Below are 23837 nucleotides of genomic sequence, written 5' to 3'. Positions count from 1 at the left end.
CTCGATCGCATTCCTACCACAGCTTAATAGTGACAGACCTACTATGGGAAAAGTATTCCACTGGGGGTCATCACACGGTGTGCGGCCAAGTGTGAGACTGAGTTGGTTCCCTTGAATAGAGCAAGGTTAGTAATTATTTAGTTATTTCTCCTGGCCCCAAATCCACAAGAGCCAGAGCTACTTCTCAAATATCCAGCCGACCAGGAAAGGGCGGCAGCTTTTCTTTTCCCATTTCTCCAGTTCTGTTAGCAACACCAGACTGCCATCTTGTCTTAGTGATACTTATACCTTTATTCTTTCACTGAGTAATTTTAGGGTAGTTAATGGTATTGAATTTTGTGGCGCTATGTCTAAATATAGCAGTGAATTAGTTAAACTGGATGTCTGTGGCCTATAGGAAATGTATCGCTAAGGATTATAACATTAAGTAGGTGAATGATTTAACTTTGTTTCTGTTTTTTTCAGGGCCTTCAACATCCTTCCTGCTGTGATTTAAAGACGGTAACAGTCACTAAAACTCACCACTGGGTGCTGACAACGGTCTCAAAGAACGACTGGTTTAACTGCTCTTGAGACGGCACCAAACACAAGAACCAAACACACCACTTCTCTAGGGACTAAATGATACACTGTCAGAGTTCCGAAGTACGTTAGAAATCACGCAGTCCAGTTCTGGGGATCACCTTCTGCCTAAGACTCAGATACGGAGGGATTGGCCAAGAGCCACTATTAAGTTTGGCTCAAGAGCAGCTGTTGTTAGCACTACAGCTTGTACACCATTTATTACATACTCCATGCCCTTAAAAACATGGAAAGAAAGAATAGCCGAAGGTGAACACTGCTCCAGGAGCAGCATCCAGCCAGGGCCACCCTGTCCCATCCTCCTCCCACCCCCATCCATCCATCCATTCCTTACTGCCCCCTTACTGAACCAAACATTAATGCTCACAGTTTTTGCTACGGCAAAAAGACACAGCAAAGTAAATTAATAAACTGGTGAAGGAAAGAGTGATGAGAAAGGGAGAATAAAATCTATATTAGGATTCCTTTATTAAAACACAATTATAAAACGTTAATGACAACATGGTAAACATAAGGCAATGTAAGATACTACAGTTAACAGACAATACTTATAAAGATGGGGGGTGGGGAAAGAGACGGGAACAACACTGCACAAACAAAAGACACCCCAGGTATGTGGCTAAAATGACATTCTGTACGCTACTATGAACACAATATATCGTGGATATGACTTCAATAATTTTTTGTTTGACCTAAAAAGAAACAGATCCTTTCTTGGTGCTACTCCCACATAAAAAAAGCAAATAATCCAATCATCACATAATCTGAACTAATCCTTATCCACTAAGAAATAGGTTCTCAAATGGAAATGTCATAGTTACTATACCAGACTTTCATTTTAGCACTAGATAACATACATTAACAAAATAGGACTTGCCTCCCATTCCAGGATTTCTGGCTTTGAACAAAAGGAATTTTTGCAATAGTTGCACTTCAACTGAATATCACTTGGAGCTACAAACTGGCCGTTGGGAGATGACTGCATGCTGAGAGCCTAAAACAAAGCACAAAACACACGGAGTCTGAGGTGGATTTTAGAAGTTTTTTTTTTTTTGTGACGACCATCAAATATCAACGACGTCCAGGAAAATAGTACCTATCTTTCTTAAATACTTATTTCCTCAACGTATAAAATTACATTTCTAAATTTTGTCTTTAAAAATACTAGTATGCTAAGTTCGTTTTATGAAACTGAAGTTCATTTTCTACCACATGATTCCTACTAACTATTTAAAATAATACGGAAAAGGAAAAAAAATCATAAAGTTCAATTATGATTTTTTCTTTTAAGAAAATACAAGCAAATAATAGTGAGGTCAGTTCACCAAGTTCTGAACTAGTAAATAAACACAAAAGAACCTAGCTCCTAGTTCTGCCTCTAGTAGCTAATTTACTAATGATTTGTTGCATTATTGCCATCATTTTCATTCCAAGTCCATCCATGAAAATAGCCTTTTTATACTTTTTTTAAAACAAAGTTGGGGGGTGGGTAAGCTTTACAGACTGGTATTGATGCCAGAAATTTATTTTAGTTTTATTACATTTTTAAGAGTTAAAACGATTTACAGAGTAGAAAAAGATATAAGCATACATGGGCTTTAAAAGTTTTGTTCTGGGACTTCCCTGGTGATCCAGTGATCAGGACTCGCACTCTCACTGCCGATGGCCTGGGTTCAATCCCTGGTCAGGGAACTAAGATCCCACAAGCCAGGCAGCATGCCCAGCAGTGGGGGCGGGGAATTTGTTCTAATTTCTAATCTGAGTGATGAGTAGAGTATGCTGATATTTAATTATCACTCTTTAATCCATATTACATATAATCTGTTGAATGTATGAAATAGTACAAAATTTTTCAAGGCAGCAATGGAGGGAGAAAAAAACCTTTATCATTTTAAAACTTCGACATACATCATACAACACAGTTAGAGTTTGTGAAAAGAAAGAAAACACGTTTATTTAAGACCGTAACTACCAGGTGAATGAATTATTTAAAAAAATAAAACCCAGCAACAATACCCTTACCTTAGTGTTTCCAAAAAACTGAAGTCCATTAAAGTTAATTATCCCTTCAAAACAAATGAAATGTTATCCCATTATCTTACTATGAAATGGAAAAACATCTAAGGAAGACATAAAACTTCAAGATCTACGGTTTGCTTTAAAATAAAGAAAAAATGCTGCTTTTCTATTTGTCAACTTTGTACTTTTGTGCAGTCACAGAGTGATGAGGCTGCCCTACAGGCTTATCTTGGATGCATTCCTCCGAAGTAAGAGTCTAAATTGTTTCTTTAAAATATACAATGTATATACACAAATGTTCTTATCAAATGATGGGCAATACAAGTTTCAATTAAATGAAAAAAGTAGTGAAAACATTTTTAATTCACATTTCAGTTTACCCAACATCAAAAAGGAAGAAAGTTAAAAATCTGACAAAGACACTGTCCTCCTCTCCCATAATTAACCCTTAGTCCCTAATTTCTATTTTGAGAAGAACCAACAAGTGGAAAGCAATGTTTACCACTCTCAGGATGTATCAGGGGCCACATCCCAACTTCCAAAAGAAAAGTTTAATCTTGAATGTGGTTAATTACCTAAGCTCAGGCAAGGTCTAACTATTAACAAAAACAACATTCCCCTGGCTGAATTCAAACTAATGAACTCAATCTAGCCTGAAATTTCATACACATCAGGTAAACCACTTAACTCATACTGAATCCCCAACTACTCCACCTTACTGGTCAACCAGCTTACATCTGAACACATCCAGCAGTCCTATCCTGAGACTATCCATACTCCAGCTCTGACAACTATGTCAGAGAGCTCTTCTTTACACTGACCGAAACGAAAAACGTCTCCCTGAAGCTGATCTTGAATGAACCGAAGGCCGACCGGGACGAGTCCCGTCTCCAGTCCCACAGCAAATTTCTAAGACGTGAAGAAAACGTGCACACTTGTCACTTCCGGGGTAAGGGTACCTACATCCTCCACCCACTTAACATAAAACAGAACCCGTAAAAGTCAGATGCTACTCAAACCATCTGCTAAGAAACAACTGCACGGCAGGCACTGAGCTCAATGACACTATGTGAAAATGAATCAAGAAAAACCTCATTCAAAATGGGGCCAGGAAGCTGGGCGGCTAACTTCAGACCAGCAGGAGGAGAGGTGCGTGCTTGCCCAGCAACCCAGGGGCAACCCAGCGGTGAGCAGCCCCACCCGGGACGCTCGCCCTCTTCCAGCTCCCCCAGGCTCCAATCTCACCCAGCTCCCCCCTTTCCTCCCCTCTTTCAGTCTCCAGGTGTGCCTGTGGGGCCGCCTCCTCGGCTACTCCGAGTAAACTCGTTTGCTGGCTAGACCACTCACCCTTTTGTTTTAAAGGCTGGTAGCTAAAATTTACTTTCCTTCCAAGTCTGTATCATAAATAACAATTAAGAAGTCAATTTCGAGCAACTGTGCTTAGAGAGCTGGTGAAGCTACCTCTGCGCTGACTCCAGAATCTCTACCCTCCAATTTGACCCTCAACAAAATATGTAAAAATCAGCACATTGAATAAAGATGAAGTATATTACATCGTTAATTTTCTTTGTGTATTTTACTGGAAGCATTAGGCAAAGTAAATAACAAACCTGGAATTTAGCCACACAATTGGAATTGCAAAAGTTATACAGTTTTCCATCAGGCATTGTGGCTTGATACTGAGGTAAAGAGTTTCGCTTACAAAAATGGCAAATAATTCCCAAACCTAGGAGAGAAAAAGTACATATCTGATTTTTTATAAAATAATCAAAGTTTTTTAAAAAAAGTCTTAATTGACCTCTGAGAATAGTTTAATGAAACTTTATGTAAATGTTATTTTATTAATTTCTGAGATTATTTGCACCTTAAAAAAATACTGTCATAAAAGAAGACTGATACTATCTCTAAAACATACACAGATACATGAAACAATCTCAGCTTTAGATCATGTCTGAATGGAAAACAATTTGAGTTAGGAGTGCAGACATGGGCAGAGCTTCACCAACCATTTAAAAATTAACTGATCAAAAGCATTAAAGTTTGCACTAAGGAAGTTCAGTGTGATAATAAAGATAAACCAGTTACGCAGTTAAAAGTGAGCGTAAAAAGAAAGTCAGAGGAGAAAGAGTAGTTAAGAAATTATTAATGTTACTAAAGTTTTTTAACTTTCCAAATACCTGAGACTTACTTTGTGATTTTGCATATTTTGTCTTGTGACTGTTCATGCAAGCAGTTGAACAATAAGGCTCCATATACCCATTAGGACCTATACACTGAGTCATATCAAAAAACCTGCACTGTGTTCGGCAGCCAGTACAAGTGGTCAGTTTTCCATATTTCTAAAATTTGAAACATAAAAAGAAAATTAAAAATTTAACTAGAACAAAATATTGTACTCTTCATTATACTTTTTCTCTCTGCAAAACAATTCTGTTCATCTCTAATCAGGCTTAGTGGGTCAGAAGTCTTCATCTGATGCAAAGAGTTAACTGCAATGCAGCTATATTAGGGTCAAACAAAACTATGATCTAAGCTGTCTCCTTCAAAAATAGTGGTTTTCCCTATTAATAGAATCCTTACATATAAGTAAGTAGAAACTGAAGAGGTAAGAAAGGCACAGTGTTTTCTGTTCACAATGATGACACACCTCCTTGTCATGCAACAGAAGAAATTAAATGAACCTACAAAATATTAAGTCCTAATAATCAAACAACTACCCTCCTTCAGAGCTGAGCTGCTATTGTCCCAAGGACTCTGACACTTCTCTTAAAACTGATTTAACACCTTTCTACTACATTTAAAACCTCGTTCAACCAAAATAAAATATAAAAACTTTAACATTTTTTTAGTTTAAAAAAACTTCATTCAAAATGATTTTTGGTTATTAAAGTTAATAATTAGTCAATAGGTAATAATAAAGTCATTCATGTCAAAGGTGAATATTGCCAACCCTGATGTAATTCGGAGAATGAGGTAAGACCAAAGGAGGAAAGGCCAAAGGAGATGCAGCTTGGAAATTACTAGACAAAAGCAGTATCACTGAAATATGGACAGTCTTACAAAAATACAATTCAGAGGAACTGGTGTGTTTGCATTTAAAAATTGACCTGATAGTCACAATTAGAAATCAAACGAAAGTAAGAGTAAAAGCCTTTAAAAGTGCAACTTGTAGTTGACTTCTTTTCTGAACTGTGACAGAACTGTCATAATCAGTTAAATCAAATATCACATGTCACGATGCAAAGTAATCGTACAGTCAGTCCTCCGCATTCGTAGACGCAAGGTCATTTTATAGAAGGGACTTGAGCATCCGTCTTTCCACATGATGTTTAGATTACTTCACGCATCTTCGCACCCAACACCACCTAGTACAATATGATGACATAAGAAGTGCTCAACGTTCCATGGATGGATGAATAATAGATGTCAGGGAAGAAGACAATCAGGCCAAAAATAACAAAAAAATGAGTAAACTGCATGGATAAATTTCACAAATGCCACAGGATTTGAGAAAATAAAATAAGAAACTGAAGGTAAAAACGTTAGCCAAAAACAACTTAACATCAACACCAAAAAAAGAAAAAAGGAAAAACCTTCTCAGCATACAATTAATATAAAAGTCATGAGAAAACACAGCTATTTCCATGCCAGGAATGCGTGTTCTATTCCTAGTGGTTCCTTATTGACTTAAACATCACCCAAAGGAAGCCGTAAGTTTTACTTTTCAAAGTGGAAACCAACTCATTCTTCAAGCTCTGATATGCTCAAAAAAAAAGAAAAGAGAAGAAAAACCAAAAAGAAAAACTTATCAATAGCAAAAGGATACTAACACGGAAAAAATAAGAATAACTGTAAACCTATTCAGTCTGATTCTGACTCTCCCAATGTTCGGGACAGCAGAGGAGAAGGCTGTTGTTCTGTTTGGAAGGACAACATGTTTTCCTGGGGCCTAATATAATAATTTAAATTTTATTTATATAGGAAGAAGTATCAAGGAAAACACATCAATGAAACAAAGAAAAATAAAAGAATGTTTAGAACCTGGCACCACAGTACAAATGAGGAACACTAAAAATATCAGGACACCTGCCATTGTATCACAGAGTTACAGAGAGAAAAATAAAGCAGCTCCCAGCAGGTGGATGTGAGACCTCCACAGAGCAGCATCTATGAAGAATTCTTTTACAGCTATAAATGAGGTCCAATCATCCATTCTAATCTTGCAATAGATTTTTTAACTTATTAGAAATATCCTTCAAGTCGACAATGATTTTACTGCCACAATGGTTAAGTAATTAGTAAGTTTTAAGACGTACCCAAAAAAAGTAGACCAGTTGACCTGGGTCAAGTAAGCAAGAAGCTAAGCAACTGGTCCCCACTGAGAAATAGTTTTGTGTGAAACTGAGAAAAACAGAATCATTAACACTGAAAACGCTTTAACAGCCACTTTCACAGTTGCCACTACTTCAACAACAAAAAGGCCCATCGAACGGGAGAGTATCAGCAAAAAAGATACATGCTGTCATGCCACGTTTTCTCTGTTTCCTATGTAAACAACATAATCATATTTAAATTCCATGCACCCTCCAAATATGCACTGAGTGATTTAAGGAACAAAACTAAGTGGAACAAATTCACAATTATTATATTCCCCATTCAGGCATGGGGGGGAAATAAATTATAAATTCAGTAAAAGAAGGAGTATGAGGTAGGTGTGATAGAAACAACACTGGTGAGGTAAAACGAAAAAATAATGGGGAGTTTGCGGCAAATGGGCTCGTTTTCAGTCTAGTCATTGAAAAAAGGTGCCTTACATTTTCATGTTAACCAGCTCCACATGAACATCAAAATTAACCATCACATGATTCTAAAACTTCTCCCTAATTTTTCCTTTTAGATGTAAGTAAAATATCTCATTTACTACATTTTTAACCAAGCAAGTGGACGGCAAGGGTAGGTGCTCAAGAGATAAAGCCTTGATGGACTTGTTACTGCAAATCTAATCTAGGAAATGGGCACAAGTGTGGCTGCACAGAACTGACTTCCTGGCCACATCCAGATACAACTGAAAAAAACTTAGGTCCATGACATCACATGGAAAAGTTATTATCTTTATATTCATTAACATCTAACTGAAATGTAGCTTTCTTTTCATTCTGATTAGAGGTAATAAACCACATTAGTTTTAGCAAAACCTGCTAAAACAAAAATCCCCAACTTTTTATCTTATACTGGCAGGTGGCTCAATATATCATTGATGTCCAACATTACTTCAAAAAACATTATAGTGGGCTTCCCTGGTGGCGCAGTGGTTGAGAGTCCACCTGCCGATGCAGGGGACACGGGTTCGTGCCCCAGTCTGGGAGGATCCCACATGCCGCGGAGCGGCTGGGCCCGTGAGCCATGGCCACTGAGCCTGCGCGTCCGGAGCCTGTGCTCCGCAATGGGAGGGGCCACAACAGTGAGAGGCCCGCGAACCACCCCCCCAAAAAATTATAGTTAATAACCACTATACCTTATTACTTAATGCATTAATACAGTGTATATATATCACATTTCAAAAATTTTTAAATATTTTGATAACTATATTTGGAATAATTGGTTCTAGTTGTAATCATAGATATTTTATTTTATGCATTTAACAGCATGCTGAGAAACCATCTAACCATGTTACCAAGGGAGTCCAAAGCATAAAAATAGTGAAGAATCCTGTGGAGAGGGGGACAGTGATAAAACTTCAACAATGACATGCTATTATACTAATTTTTATACTAAGTGAAGATTAAGAGATAAATTCAAGTAAACCTTATACTTCTTTTATTCACTCAAGTTGACTCTCAGTCAACTGTATAACTCATTATATAGAAATTTTATATAGAAAAGACAGATAGGAAAATAGTAGGCAAAGATGTTAAAAGAGCTACTATGATAAATACGCTGATATACTCAAGAAACCCATGGAGGAAAACTATGAACACAGTGAGGCCAGGAATAGAGGACATAAAAGACCCAGATGGAACCTCTACAGATAACCAGTAAAGTCCAAGACAAAAAATACACCACATGGAGCCAACAGTTGATTAGAAAAGATTAGTAAAACTAAAGACACATTACAAGGTCTCTAAAATGAAGCCAGAAGGAAAACAAGACTTTAAAAACCTCAATAAATAATAGAGCCACCGTGACCATGGGACAGGAGCAGGAAATCTAATACACCTGGAATTAGGGTCTCAGAAGAACAGAGGGAGAAACTGAAAAAAACTTGTTTTTAAATAATGGCTTATGATCCTGGATTGGATGCTATACAATTATTTTTCCTCAATTTGCTATAACAGACATTAATGAACAAAATTTGAATAAGGTCTATAGGTTAATCAGTGGTATTATATCAATATAAAATTCCTTATTTTGATCACTGTACTACAATTATAATTATTCTTAATTGTATACATTTATTATTCAGGTCCTAATTTATTCATGTGGCTTAATGGGAATAGATTTGGAAACATTTTTTGAAAGAAAGGATTTTTCCCCCTCCTCTTTCAGGTAGGCACAAGAGAAGGACTCTTATATCCTATATTTAAATGCCACTGGGGGCTTCCTTAGTGGCACAGTGGTTAAGAATCGCCTGCCAATGTAGGGGACATGGGTTCGAGCCCTGGTCCAGGAAGATCCCACATGCTGCGGAGCAACTAAGCCTGTGCGTCACAACTACTGAGCCTGCACTCTAGAGCCCACGAGCCACAACTACCGAGCCTGCGTGCCACAACTACTGAAGCCCGCACACCCTAGAGCCCACACTCTGCAGCAAAGAGAAGCCACCACAATGAGAAGCCCGCGCACCACAACAAAGAGTAGCCCCACTTCACCACAACTAGAGAAAGCCCGTGCGTAGCAACAAAGACCCAACACAGCCAGAAGTAAATAAATAAACAAATAAATTTATTTTTTTTTAAACGCCCACTGAGGTCAAGGACTGTGCATTAAAAATCTATATCTTAAAATAATTTTTTAATAACATAAATACCTAAAAGCAAATGAGTGCATCACAAGAAAACACATGTAAAATTTAGTGAAATGAGAAAGTTTGTCGGTCTTGAGATAAAGTAAGAAAATAATCATCATCTGACATATTTTAAGTTCATAAATGTTAATACACTTCAAAACGTACACGATTTTTCAGACACACAATAAAGGCAGTAGCAGAGCATGTCATGTCGAGGCCTTAACCCCAGCCACACTCCTGCTTACCTCAGGCTGCATTAAGAAAGAGTCCTGCATGTGATCGCGAACCTCCTTCAGAAAGCTTGGATGGCTACCTACCTAAAAAAAGATTTTAAAAGGCTTTATAAAAAGATATAAAGAAAGGCTGCTAGATCGAAAGGTCAACAAGCAATCTGTAAAAGTTGATTCTTAATTACCTGTTTTGTGACTTACAACCTCGTTCCAACTTTTAAAAATGCCTATCTGTCTTACAGTGCCACTGACCAGCTTACAGAATAATTATTATATATCATAACTTTATAATTATCCTATAAGAAAATAATAGTAACTAGATAAAAAAGAATTAAAAACAGACCCTTAGATTTGACTCACCTCTAAGTAGACCTTGCAAAAAAAATCACATATTTCTCTTAGATGACAATGTATTCTAAATGTATTTAGTAAAATCTATTAATAGTACATAAAACGGTATCTCTCAGCAGTTCCCTGGCAGTCCAGTGGTTAGGACTCGGTGCTTTCACTGACGTGGCCCTGGGTTCAATCCCCGATCAGGGAACTTAGGATCCCACAAGCCTTGCAGTGCGGCCAAAACAAACAAACAAACAAAACAAACAAAAACAAAAGAAAACTGATTTGGAAATTACACAGTTACAGTTTTCATCATCTGCAAACGGGTTGTTTTGGAAACTCTTTTTAAAGCACATATAACAGCTTCCAGCACATAGAAATTTATATCCTTACTCTTTGCAGAAAGCTTCCTGCTTTCCTTACAAGTCAAAATACTATGCAAGAAAATGGAAAATAGTCTCCTAGAGTAATGGAAATAAAAACAAAAATAAACAAATGGGATTGAATTAAACTTAAAAGCTTTTGCACAGCAAAGGAAACCATAAACAACACAAAAAGACAACCTACAGAATGGGAGAAAATATTTGGAAATGATGCAACTGACAAAGGATTAATCTCCAAAATATACAAACAGCTCATGCAGATAAATATGAAAAAAAAAGTCAAAAATGGGCAGAAGACCTAAACAGATATTTCTCCAAAGAAGACATATAGATGGCTAAGAGGCACATGAAAAGATGCTCAACATCATTAGAGAAATGCAAATCAAAACTACAATGAGGGCTTCCCTGGTGGCGCAGTGGTTGAGAGTCCGCCTGCCGATGCAGGGGACACGGGTTCATGCCCTGGTCCGGGAAGATCCCACATGCCGCGGAGCCTGCGCGTCCGGAGCCTGTGCTCCGCAACGGGAGAGGCCACAACAGTGAGAGGCCTGCGTACCGCAAAAAAAAAAAAAAAAAACTACAATGAGGTGTCACCTCTGGCCAGTCAGCATGGCCATCACCAAGAAACCTACAAACAGTAAATGCTAGAGAGGGTGTGGAGAAAGGGAACCTTTCTACCCTGTGGGTGGGAATGTATTTGGTGCAGCCATTATGGAGAACAGTATGGAGGTTCCTTAAAAAACTAAAAATAGAGCTACCATATGATCTAGCAATTCCAATCCTGGGCATCTATCTGGAGGAAACCATAATTTGAAAAGATACATGCACCCCATTGTTCACTGATGCACTATTTACAATAGCCAAGACATGGAAGTAACCTGAATGTCCACTGACAGAGGAATGGATAAAGAAGATGTGGTATATATACAATGGAATATTACTCAGCCATAAAAAAGAATGGAATAATGCCATTTGCAGCAACAATGGATGGACCTAGATAGAGATTATCATACTAAGTGAAGTAAGTCAGACAGAAAGACAAATATCATATGATATCCCTTATATGTGGAATCTAAAAAAAAAAATGATACAAATGAACTTATTTACAAAACAGAAGTAGACTCACAGATATAGAACAAACTCATGGTTACCAAAGGGGAAAACGGGGGGAGGGGGACAGGGATAAATCAGAAGTTTGAGATTAAAATATGCATACACCACTATATGTAAAGTAGATAACCAGCGAAGACCCACTGTACAGCACAGGGAACTACACTCAACAGCTTGCAATAATCTACAATGGAAGAGAATATAAGAAAAGAATATATAGATTTATGTGTACATATAACCAAGTTACTTTGCTGTACACGTGAAACTAACACACTGTAAATCAACGATATTTCAATAAAAATTAAAAATTTTTTTAAATAAAAAAATTTTTTTAAGAAAATGGAAAATACTGAAAGCCAAGTGTTGAGCACTAGACCGTCCCCACTGCCGGGATCTAGATGATTAATCACCTGTATCTGTACACTCCAGACACTAAGTGGGCTCCACGGACAGGGATAAACAACAAGAGCGGCCAACTTAGATGTTAGAGACAAAAGGCTGGGGGTGGAGGAATGCGGGAGCAGGGACCAAAAAAAATCACTGTACAGTTTTCGTTCCCAGGCTTTAGAAAAAGAAGACATTCACTAGAGCATCACTGCAGTGCTCTCCAAACATGTCTGAGTATGTCCCTTTATCAGTAACAACACACACACAGATTGATTCCCTCTTATTTACTTAAAATTATGAACAAATAGTATGAGAAATATAAAAACTATGACAACTAAAAAAAAAGATGAAACACTACTTTGAAGTAAGCTTTATTTATTGATATTATGAAGAATACTTTCTCTATCCTCTGGAGGAGAATCATCCTGGTGCCAGTGGGGCTGCAGCGAGTGCAGTAGCAGGCCCTCCTGGAGCCCAGAGGGGAGGGAGCCAGAGCCACAGAAGGAGACAGTCAAAAGATGCTCACGCTGAGAGCACTGATACCCTAGGATTATGCGCCAACGATTTTAAAGCAGCCATGATAAAAATGCTTCAACAAGGGAAAAAAACACAACAATTAAACAATAGAAATTCTCATCAAAGAAATAGAGGGTCCAAATGGAAACTGCAGGACTGAAAACAGGGGCAAAAGTCCTATGCAGAAAAATTCCAAGTAACTATATACTCCACCTTAAAGGAGAGTGACTTTCTTCCAAACATTACACGAGGAACGGAGGCGGGGGGCGGCAGGGGCTTTCCAGTGGGGAATCCTGACACCACTTGAGCGAGGTGATCTACGTCAACGTCAACGGTCACAAGTCATGTTGCGACATGTGCCCTTCCTCGTTACGTGGTGGAAACTGCAAAAGTGCAAAAGGCCAACACCGCTGTCATCTCCCTCCTGAAGCAGCAGAGGGGACTCGTACAACACACTCGACCCCTACAAACTGTCAAGCTTGTCAAAGACAAGAACAGTCTGAGAAGACGTCACAGCCAAGGGGGGCCTAAGGTGACACGACGGCTGAATATGATGTGGCATCCTGAATGGGATCCTGGACCAGGAAATGGACATTATTCAGATTTTCTTAATTTTTACGTCAACTACGGACTTCACATACTAGTAATATTTCAATATGAGTCCACTAATTGTAACAAATTATCATACCAATTTAAGGTGTCAATACAGAGAGAAACGGTGAGGGGAGGGGCTATACCATGAGAATTCTGTATTATCTGATCAATGTTTCTGTAATACTGAAACTGTTCTAAACGAAATAAAGTATTAGTAAAACAAATAAATAACCACCACCAAAAAAACCCTAATGGATGGGACCAAGAGCAGAATGGAAAAGACAGAGGACAGGACCATGGAAGGGGAAAAGAGAAATTATCCAATCTGAATATCAGAAATAACACAGCCTTGGAGGTAAAAATAAAGAAGAATAGAGCCTCGGGGACCTGCAGGACTGTAACTATAGTAATATAATAACTACATTATTAGAGTCCCGGAGGAAGAGGAAAAAGAGGGCAGGGCTGAACGAGTACTCAGAAGTCTGAAAACATTGCAAATTAGGCAAAAGACTAATTTCAGGGAGAAGAAGCTGAAAGAACCCTAGAATGGATAAACCACAAGAATCCCCACAATACACCACAAATTTCTAAAAAAAATTTTAACATCAAACAAAATAAACTTTAAGTCAAAAAACTAATACAATAAACAAAAGAAAACAAAACCATACTGGAAAAAGGGTAAATTCATCAAGAAGATATAACAATTACAAACTTTTTCACCAAATATCAGAGACCCAAAATATATTAAGCAAACATTGACAGAAGTGAAGGGAAAAACAGGCAATTCTACAGTAACAGCTGTAGAACTCAATACATACACCCATTTCAATAATGGACAGACCAGCCACACGGGATTTTGGCACTTATGTACAGGATATGAATAACACTACAAGCCACTATGTTCTCCCCAAGTGCACATGAAACATTCTCCAGGAAAGACCATATGTTAGGCTACAAAAAAGTCCCAATAAATGTATAAAGGTTGAAATCGCAGAGTATCTTTTCCAATCATAACAGAATGAAATAAAAAATGAATAACAAAAACAAAACTAGAAAATTTACAAATACAGGGATATAAAAACTACACATTCTTAACCAATGGGTCAAAGAAGAAATCACAAGGGAAATTTTTCAATACTTAACAGATGAGTCAAGGCAAAACCAAAATATACCAAAAGTGACAGGATGCAGTGCAAACAGTGCTCAGAGGAAAAATTATAACTGCAAATACCTATTTTTGAAGAGAAGATCTAAATCGAATACATAACTTACACCTGACACCTTAAAGAAACAGAAAAAGAGAGAAAGCTAAACCCAAGACAGCAGAAGAAAGGAAATAATAGAGTGCAGAGAAATAAAGAGCATGAAAATATAATCACTGAAACAAAAAGCTGGCCAATGAAGAGACCAAAAAAAGCCAACAAACCTTTAGTTAGACTAAGAAAAAAGACACAAAGAACAAAACAGAGAAACAAAAGTAGGGACAATACTACAAATATTCCCTAAGAAAGGACTGTGAGAAAATGCTATGAATAATTATACACCAACAACTGGATAACCTAGATGAGACAGAAATCCCTTAAAAAATGCAAACCAGGGGCTTCCCTGGTGGCGCAGTGGTTGGGGGTCCGCTTGCCAAATGCAGGTGGCTCGGGTTCGAGCCCTGGTCCGGGAGGATCCACATGCCACAGAGTGGCTGGGCCCACGCGCCACAGCTACTGAAGCCCATGCGCCTGGACCCCGTGCTCCGCAGTGTGAGAGGCCACTGCAGTGAGAAGCCCGCACGCCGCAACGGGGACCCAACGCAGCCAAAGGTAAAAAAATTAATTAAATGAATAAATAAATACCTGGAGTGGTTTCCGTTTAAAAAAAAAAAGCAAAACACCAAAACTGACTCAGGAAGAAACAGAAAATATCAACAGACCTGTAAGAAGTAAAGAGACTGAATCAGTCATCAAGTTTTGCAGCAAAGGAAAGCCAGGATCAAATGACTTCGCTGGGACATTCCGCCAAACATTGAAAGAGGAGCTAACACAGATTCTTCTCAAACTCTCCCCAGGTCAGAACAGGGTGGACACCTCCCACTCCTATTCCATTAGGCCACCACTGCCCTGAATCCAAAGACAGACAGACAGTACAGACAAATATCTCTTACAAATATACATACAAAAATCTAAAGGAAAATATCAGTAAGGCAAATTCAGCAGCAGATTAAAAGTATTACACACCATAACCGAGTGGGGTTTATCCCAGTAATGCAAATGTAAAATAATCAATGTAATATACCACATGAATAGAATGAAGGTAAAAACCACATGATAATCTCAAATGATGAAGAAAAAGTTTAACAAAATTCAACACCCTTTTATGATAAAAGACAATCAACAAACTAGGAATAGAAAACCACCTCAACGTAACAAATGCCATATATGAACAACCCATAGCTAACAGCATACTCAAAGGAGAAAGACACAAATCTTTCCCTCTAAGGTCAGGAACAAGAAAAGGATGCCTACTTTTGCCACTTCTATTCAACATGATAGTGAAAGTTCTAGCCAGAACAAGTTAGAAAAAGAAATAAAAGACATCTAAATTGGAAAGGAAGAAGTAAAACTATCACTACTGGAGATGAACTGACTCTATATAAAGAAAACCCAGGGACTTCCCTGGTGGCACAGTGGTTAAGAATCCGCCTGCCAATGCAGTGGGACACGGGGTCAAGCCCTGGTCCGGGAAGATCCCACATGCTACGGTGCAACTAAGCCTGTGTGCCACAACTCCTGAGCCTGCGTCTAGAGCCTGAGAGCCACAACTACTGAGCCCACATGCCATAACTACTGAAGCCTACGCACCTAGAGCCTGAGCTCTGCAACAAGAGAAGCCACTGCAATGAGAAGCCTGTGCACCACAATGAAGAGTAGCCCCTGCGCGCCGCAACTAGAGAAAGCCTGCACGCAGCAACGAAGACCCAACGCAGCCAAAAATAAAAATAAATAAATTTATAGAAAAAGGAAAAAAAAAGAAAACCCCAAGGGATCAACAATAAAGCTACTAGAGCTAATAAAGACCTAAGTAAATGAGAAAACATCCCATGTTCATACATAGGAAGCTTTGACATTGCAGAAATGTCAGTACTACCCAAAGCGATCTACAGAATCAATGCAATCACTTTCAAAATTCTAAAAGCCTTTTCTGCAGGAATGGAAAAGTCATACAAAACTACAATGGGGTTAGAGTATCCAAACAGAAGAACAAAGTTGGAAGACTCATTTCCTGATTTCAAAACTTCCTACAAAGATGGTTATCAGAAATAAACCTACTCATCTATGGCCAATTAATATTTGACAAATATCACAAGTCCAATTAACAGGGACTTCCCTGGTGGCCCAGTGGTTAAGACTCCAAGCCTCCACTGCAGAGGGCGCGGGTTCGATTCCTGGTCGGGGAACTAAGATCCCACATGCCACATGACACAGTCAAAAAGCTAAATAAATAAATGAAAAAGTAAAAAAATTAAAAACAACAACAAAAAACCCCACACAAATCCAATAACAGATGGTGCTGGGACAACTGGATTTCCACACACAAGAGAATGAAGTTGGATGCCTGCCTCACATCATCAACAAAATTAATTCAAAATGGACAAAAGACCTAAATATGAGTTAAAACCATAAAACTCTTAGAAGAAAGCATAGGGATAAACCACCTTGACCTTTGATTTGGTAACATATTCTTAGATATGGCACCAAAAACACAATCAACAAAAGAAAAGGAGGTAAACTGGCCTTCATTAAAATTAAAATGTTTTCTGCAAATGACATTATCAAGAAAGTAAAATGAGGGACTCCCCTGGTGGTCCAGTGGTTAAGACTCTGTGCTCCCAATGCAGGGGGCCTGTGTTTGATCCCTGGTCGGGGAACTAGATGTCACATGCCGCAACTAAGAGCCCACATGCCGCAACTAAAGACCTGACACAGCCAAATAAACAAACATTTTTAAAAAACTATATATGACTTCTATAGATACTCCTCCAAGGAAGGCATACAAATGGCCAAAAAGCACATGAAAACATAGTCAACGTCATTAGGGAAATGCAAGTCAAAACCACAAAGATATACCACTCCACTCCTACTGTGATGTCTATAATAAAAAAAAAATTTTTTTAATGGATAATAACAAGTGTTGGCAAAGATGGACAGCAAATGGAACCCTCATGTATTGCTGGTAGGAATTTAAACTGATACAGTTGATGTGGAAAACAGTTTAACCATTCTTCAAAAAGCTAAACATAGAATTACCCTATGACCCAACAATTCCACTCCACCCACAAGAACTGAAAAACAGACCTCAAACTGATACTTATATGCTAATGTTCATTGCAGTATGATTCACAATAGTCAAAAGATGGAAACAACCCAAATGTCCATCATCAAATAAATGAATAAGCAAAATGTATATGCATACAATGAATATTATTCAGCCATAAAAAACAATGCTACAACATGGCTGAAACTCAAAACATTACATTAAGTGAATAAACCAGACAAAAAGGACAGATATTGTATGACTCCAATTATATGAAATACCTAGAATCACCAAATTCATAGACAGAAAGTAGATCAGAGATCACCAGGGTCAGCAGGGAAGGGGAAGATGAGGAGTTATTGGCTTCATTGTCACAGAGTTTCTGTTTGGGTCACGAAAAAGTTCTGGAAATAGAGGTAATGACTGCACAAATTATGACTGTAATTAATGTCACTCAATTGTATAGTTAAAAATGTTTAAAATTAGGAATATTATATTATATACACTTACCACAATTTTTTTTTTAACACAAGTAGTTTTCATCCTTTTTAATGCTTTGGAATGGTTTAAATAACATTAAGGTTACCTAGTTCAAATCTGATGGAATTTCCCTGTGAAACCATCTGAGCCTATTTCATTTTGTGGGGTAGTTCTTTGATAACTATCTCTATTTCTTCTATGGAAATTTCTCTGCCTTATTCTATCTGCTCTGGAGTCAATTTAGGGAAATTATATTTTGATAGAAAATGACTCACTTGATCTAGGTTTTCAACATTTCTATATAGGGTTGTACAAAGTAGTCCCTTGTTGATTTTCTTCAATTTTCTCTGTTTTGATGGGTAAGTCCAACTTGTCATTTCTTATCTTTGTGAATCTGTGCATTTTTAAACCTCTGTTCCTGATTGACAATCGGTTTGTCTAGTTTTGCAAAGACTTGATTTCCTACAGAAGCAACATTTTGAATTATTTTAGTACTATTTTTATATCCTAATTCATTAATTTCTACTTTTATCTTTTTTCCTGTCTTTTGCTTTAATTTATTTTCTTTTTACAACTTTGAGTTTAATAGTTAATTCATTTATGTTCATTTTTACTCATTTAAGTATATAAGGGTATGAATTTTCCTCTGAGCATTTTTATAAAGCAAATATAACACTGATACCTTAAAGACTGCACCAAAAAAAGGAAATTCAAGACCAATCTCACTTATGAATACCAATGGAAAAGTACTAAATATTAACAACTAGAAATAAAATTTAAAATACAATAATGATCTGGTATGGTTTATTCTAATAATGCAAGAATGTTTAGATGAATTAGGAAATCCATTAAAATAATTCACATATTAATAGATTTAAAGGGGTGGGGAGGGACATCCCTGGTGGTCTAGTGGTAAAGAATCCGCCTTCCAATGCAGGGGACACGAGTTCTATCCCTGGTGGGGGAACTAAGATCCCACATGCCGCGGGGCAACTAAGCCCCCGTGCCACAACTACTGAGCTCGCATTCCTCAACAAGAGAGCCCATGTGCTGCAAACGAGAGCCCACGTGCTGCAAACTAGAGTCCACGCGCTCTGGAACCCGCATGGCACAACTAGAGAGAGAAAAACCTGCACGCCACAACTGGAGAGAAGCCCGCACGCTGCAACGAAATATCCCGCATGCCTCAACAAAGATCCCACATGCCACAACTAAGACCTGACACAACCAAAAAAATAAATAAATAAAGGGGGGGGGGAATCATACAATCACTGCCATAGACACTGAAAAGACCTTCAAAACTTGATTCTCATTTCTGATAAAACATGTAATGAAACAAATCCTTGGATACTTCTTTAATATGATAAAATATATTTACCAACCCTGAAGTTGGCATCTAATTTAATGAGGAAACACCAAAGGCATTACCACTGGGAAAAGAAAAAGGTACTTACTATTTCCACTCATTAAAAATTGTAGGGGGCTTCCCTGGGGGCGCAGTGGTTAAGAATCTGCCTGCCAGTGCAGGGTACACGGGTTTGAGCCCTGGTCCGGGAAGATCCCACATGCCGCGAAGCAACTAAGCCCATGAGCCACAACTACTGAAGCCCGCGTGCCTACAGCCTGTGCTCCACAACAAGAGAAGCCCTGGCTCGCCGCAACTAGAGAAAGCCTGCAAGCAGCAACAAAGACTGAACACAGCCAAAAATAAATAAATAAAAATTTAAAAAATTGTAGGAAATACCATCAGGCAAGACACGTGATGAAAAAAGGCAGGGTGCGGGGGGGGCGGGGGGGGGATTTAAGCAACTGCCCAGGACACAGAGGATGAGTGCTGGGCCACGACTTTAACCCAGGGCAGCTAGCTCTTACCAAACCTAGGTATCAGAAGATAACTCATGCAATGATATCACCAACATCAAACACCACATTGAGTTCTGGAGATTATAATTAGTCTGATCCTTTCAATCACCGCAAAACCTTCCTTATGTTAACAAATCTGAACTACACCAGCACAATGCAAATCCCATGAAAGCAGGAACTGTCTACTGTACTTCCCATCAGACTATTTCAAGCAATTAGCACAGTACCTGCAACATACTAGTTGCTAAATAATTGTTTCACGAACAAATTACAGATGCACTTTGCTCATTAAAAGTTTGACTTAATGGGGGAAAGACTGAGACAAACCAAAGCCCAAACAGAAAAATGGGTATAAGAGGTAAACAAACAGTTCACAGAAAAGGAAAGACAATGAGCTCTGAAATATGAAAAGCTGCTCATCAGCATTCCTAATAAAAGAAATACAAATTTTACTAAACATACTGTTTTTACCAAACAGAATAAAGTGCTAAAAGTCCCTGCTGGAGAGGCTATGGAGAAACAAGCACTTCCACATACACTGCTGAAAGGAATGCAAACTGGTCCAACTCTAACAGAGGGAATTTAACAGTATCTAACAAACTAACATGTGCATGTACCTCTGGCTGAGCAATCTTGCTTCTAAGAATCTACCCTGAAACTTCTCCACAGAGTCAAGCATAGACAGGCAGACCTCGTTGTAGTGCCTTTTTTACAGATTGGAGGTCTGTGGCAACCCTGCGTGGAGCAACTTCATCAGCGCCGTTTTCCCAACAGCATCTGCTCACTTCGTGTCTCTGTATCACATTTTGGTAATTCTTGCGACATTTCAAACTTTTTCATTATTACTGTATTTGTTACAGTGATCTCTTGGTATAATCAGTGATCTTGGAATGCTACTACTATGATTCACTGAGGCTCAGGTGATGGTTAATATTTTTTTTAATTAAGGTGTGTACATTTTTTTAGACACAGTGCTATTGCACACTTAATAGTAAACATAACTTATGTGCACTGAGAAACCAAAAAATTCACATGACTCGCTCTACTGCAACATTCGCTCTACTGCACTGGTCTGGAACTGAACCCGCAAGACCTCTGGGCTGTGCCTGCACAGGTTACTCATCATCTGTCATCTGCAGCAGCAAAGCACTGGAAATAACCCCAACACCACCAACAGCAAAGTGATCAAATAAACAACAGTCAGCCCCGTGCTGTCTTGTACATGGTTAACCACTAGCTCTTGGGAAGTGAAAGTAAGCACCATATTTATTGCAGCATCAACCATGAGACTCTCCCCACTGTGGCTAATTTCAGGCCACCAACATAAAACTAAACATGAAATTGGGAAGAGATACACAGAAGCACACCATTATGTATAATATTTCCATCTCACAAGTAATGTAAATAACCTCAAGAGCACAGGTAATACTGAAATGTAATAAAATAATTAGGAAGTGGTATGTTTTAAGTATTTACTTTCTTTGTCTTCAATATTGTGTCTCACCCCACCTCAAATGAGTATCTTGAAGCCCTAACCGCAACAAGACTGTATTTGGGATAGGGCCTTTAAGGGGGGCGGTTAGGGTTGAATGAAGTCCTACAGGTTAGGTCCAAGAAGACAGACCAGGACGCTCTCTCCTTCTGAGAGCAAAGGAAAGACCACGTGAGGACACAGCAAGAAGGAGGATACCTACAAGCCTGGAGAAGTGGCCTCACCACAAACCACCCCAGAAAGGCACCTTGATCTTAGATTTTAAGCCTCCAGAACTGTGAGAAAATTAATTCTTGGTTGTCTGAGCCCTTCAGTATTTTGTTACAGCAGCTCTAGCAGACTAATACAAAGATAATTTACCTGTAAGTTTCTATAACTTAATTTTTAATAATGCGTGTTTTAACAACTGGCTCACAGAACTCCTGAAAATTTAACTCAGCCATAAAAGGAATAAGGAAGAATAAGGAATATACTGACAGGGAATGATTCCAAGATACAAATGGAGGGTACAGTACAGTACATACAGTATGCTGCCTTTTGTACAGATAAAAGAGAAACTAAGAATACATTATTTCCTTAATTTTTCAGAAAGAAAACAAAATAGTAAGAATTAAAAACTGATATGTATAAAGGATAAGTAGGAACCAAGAGAAAAAAGAAATGTGAGCTAGACTGCTCTGACTTTTGAAACCACAGGTATATATTAAAAAATAAACTAAGTCAAAGACCTTAAATTTTAAATTAACAATCATATGGAAATAAAATAATCATTCCTACGCTAAGCATCAACAATTTGAAAAACCATATTTACGACCCCTCTCCACCACCCAAAAAAGGAATCACTTTGGTAAGCATCTACCTTTCTATGTAAAATCACAAACTTATTTCCAATAACCTACATGTATTTCAGTATTCACTTGAGATTGGTTATCTCTAAGCTGTTAAGACAATAATGGAATTAAATGAGACTTCAAGATAAATCTGATTAATGCTGTTAGAGTGAAACTATTATAGCAATTTAAAAGCACATTCAAAACAACGGTTGATTCTGATCAGATCATGAATTACCTGCTTGTATTCACTGACACAACTCTGGCAGCAAAATCTCTTCTGCTGACCATCAATGACCAAGACGTTGTTTCCAGCACCTTTGCTGGGCAAGTACTCCCCACACTGCTCACAGCAATTCATTATTAGACCATTGGCCATTCTGTATCTATTAAAGCAGTGGTCACTGCACAGCTTATGAGTCATATTTTTAAAGCTAACTTCATGGCGAATCTAAAAGAAAAACAAGCAAAATTTTAAAAAACAAATCAATATATGACATGTAGCTAAGTAACAAGGTGCTCCAATAGAAAGAAAATGCCTCAGTTTTTCTGTGTAAGGCTTGTTTAGGGAAAAGGCAAGACAAAGTACATTTCATTCTTCTTTAAACTTTTTTTATACACATATATATACGGTGCAAGGCAGAGAGGACCACCAGGGTCATCGTACAAACTTCTCTAGAGGTATCTAAAAGTGACAGGAAACAACCCAGTTTGGGCGGTGTTAGTATAAAACTTCCAAACAGATTGGAAATCTTTAGACAAATCCAAAAGAAAATTATTTAAATATAAGTACATTGCTGTACAACAGGGAGGAGAGGACTAACATTATAAATAATTCAAATGAAGTACGTATACACAGATTTCTTTTTAGTTCATCAAATGCAAAAACCGTAATACATTTTTAACGAAGTCCTCAAAAACATCCCCTCCGCTTGTTCCACTTCTTAAGCAAGATTGTTCCTTGTCTCTCACGTGCAGTCACCCTATTTAAACACTATGGTTTTTTCTGTGAGTGCTCCCAACCTCAGGAAAAAAGTCAATTGATGTTATATTTCAATTTTTTTGTGAATCATTCTCCCTATGGGAGAATGGGATTATATAATGGGATATTTATAAGATAGGTTTTATATACCCTCACTTTTAAGGAAATACATACTGATGAAAGATTATGTCAAAAGAGTTAAAAGTCAAAAATATTCCCATTAGGGCTTCCCTGGTGGCACAGTGGTTGGTCACGGAGCGGCTGGGCCCATGAGCCTTGGCCGCTGAGCCTGCGCGTCCGGAGCCTGTGCTCCGCTATGGGAGAGGCCACGACGGTGAGAGGCCCGCGTACCGCAAAAAAAAAAAAAAAATTCCCATTAGTTAGAACTAAATGATAAAGCACAAAAATACAAACCTCTGTTAGTTTACCACAAATTGTACATCTTGATTTATTCAGAGCTCCTTTAGTAGGATTCTGTTTGTCTTCATAAAGAGACAGACAAGATGTACTACAGAATTCCTGGAAGGATTCGCTCGAATCCACTTGAGCAACAATAGTTCCTTTCATTGTAGTTATATCTCTGAAAAATACGAGGAGCAGCAAAGTCAAACTCTTCTTTAAAATAAATTAAAGAGTAATAACTGACATTTTTAATTTCCACAAGGCTTTCAGATATTGGAATCACTTTAAAAAAAAAAGCTGTTGTTATTTACATGGAGTTT

The 23837-nt window shown here is 38.1% G+C and overlaps 1 protein-coding gene across 6 annotated transcripts in view; it reads right to left on the bottom strand.

The window, feature by feature from the left end:
• Positions 1–23837, bottom strand: part of ZMYM2 (zinc finger MYM-type containing 2) — an 85590-nt gene that overhangs the window by 32116 nt on the left and 29637 nt on the right. For 5 of the 6 annotated variants that reach the window (XM_081214939.1, XM_081214934.1, XM_081214937.1 and 2 more), the window contains 6 exons: positions 23530–23695; positions 22372–22584; positions 9853–9924; positions 4790–4940; positions 4212–4327; positions 1460–1576 (listed from right to left, as the gene is read on the bottom strand). In XM_081214939.1, the coding sequence (XP_081071065.1) occupies positions 1460–1576; positions 4212–4327; positions 4790–4940; positions 9853–9924; positions 22372–22584; positions 23530–23695 (835 nt within the window). The remainder of the gene's footprint in view (positions 1–1459; positions 1577–4211; positions 4328–4789; positions 4941–9852; positions 9925–22371; positions 22585–23529; positions 23696–23837) is intronic. The other variant, XM_081214935.1, reaches the window with a different exon arrangement.

Source organism: Mesoplodon bidens (genome assembly GCF_964165515.1).
Source record: "Mesoplodon bidens genome assembly, chromosome: 17".
Taxonomy (NCBI): Eukaryota; Metazoa; Chordata; class Mammalia; order Artiodactyla; family Ziphiidae; genus Mesoplodon; species Mesoplodon bidens.
Note: the sequence above shows the minus strand (reverse complement) of the source record. Positions and strands in the feature narration are given on the sequence as shown.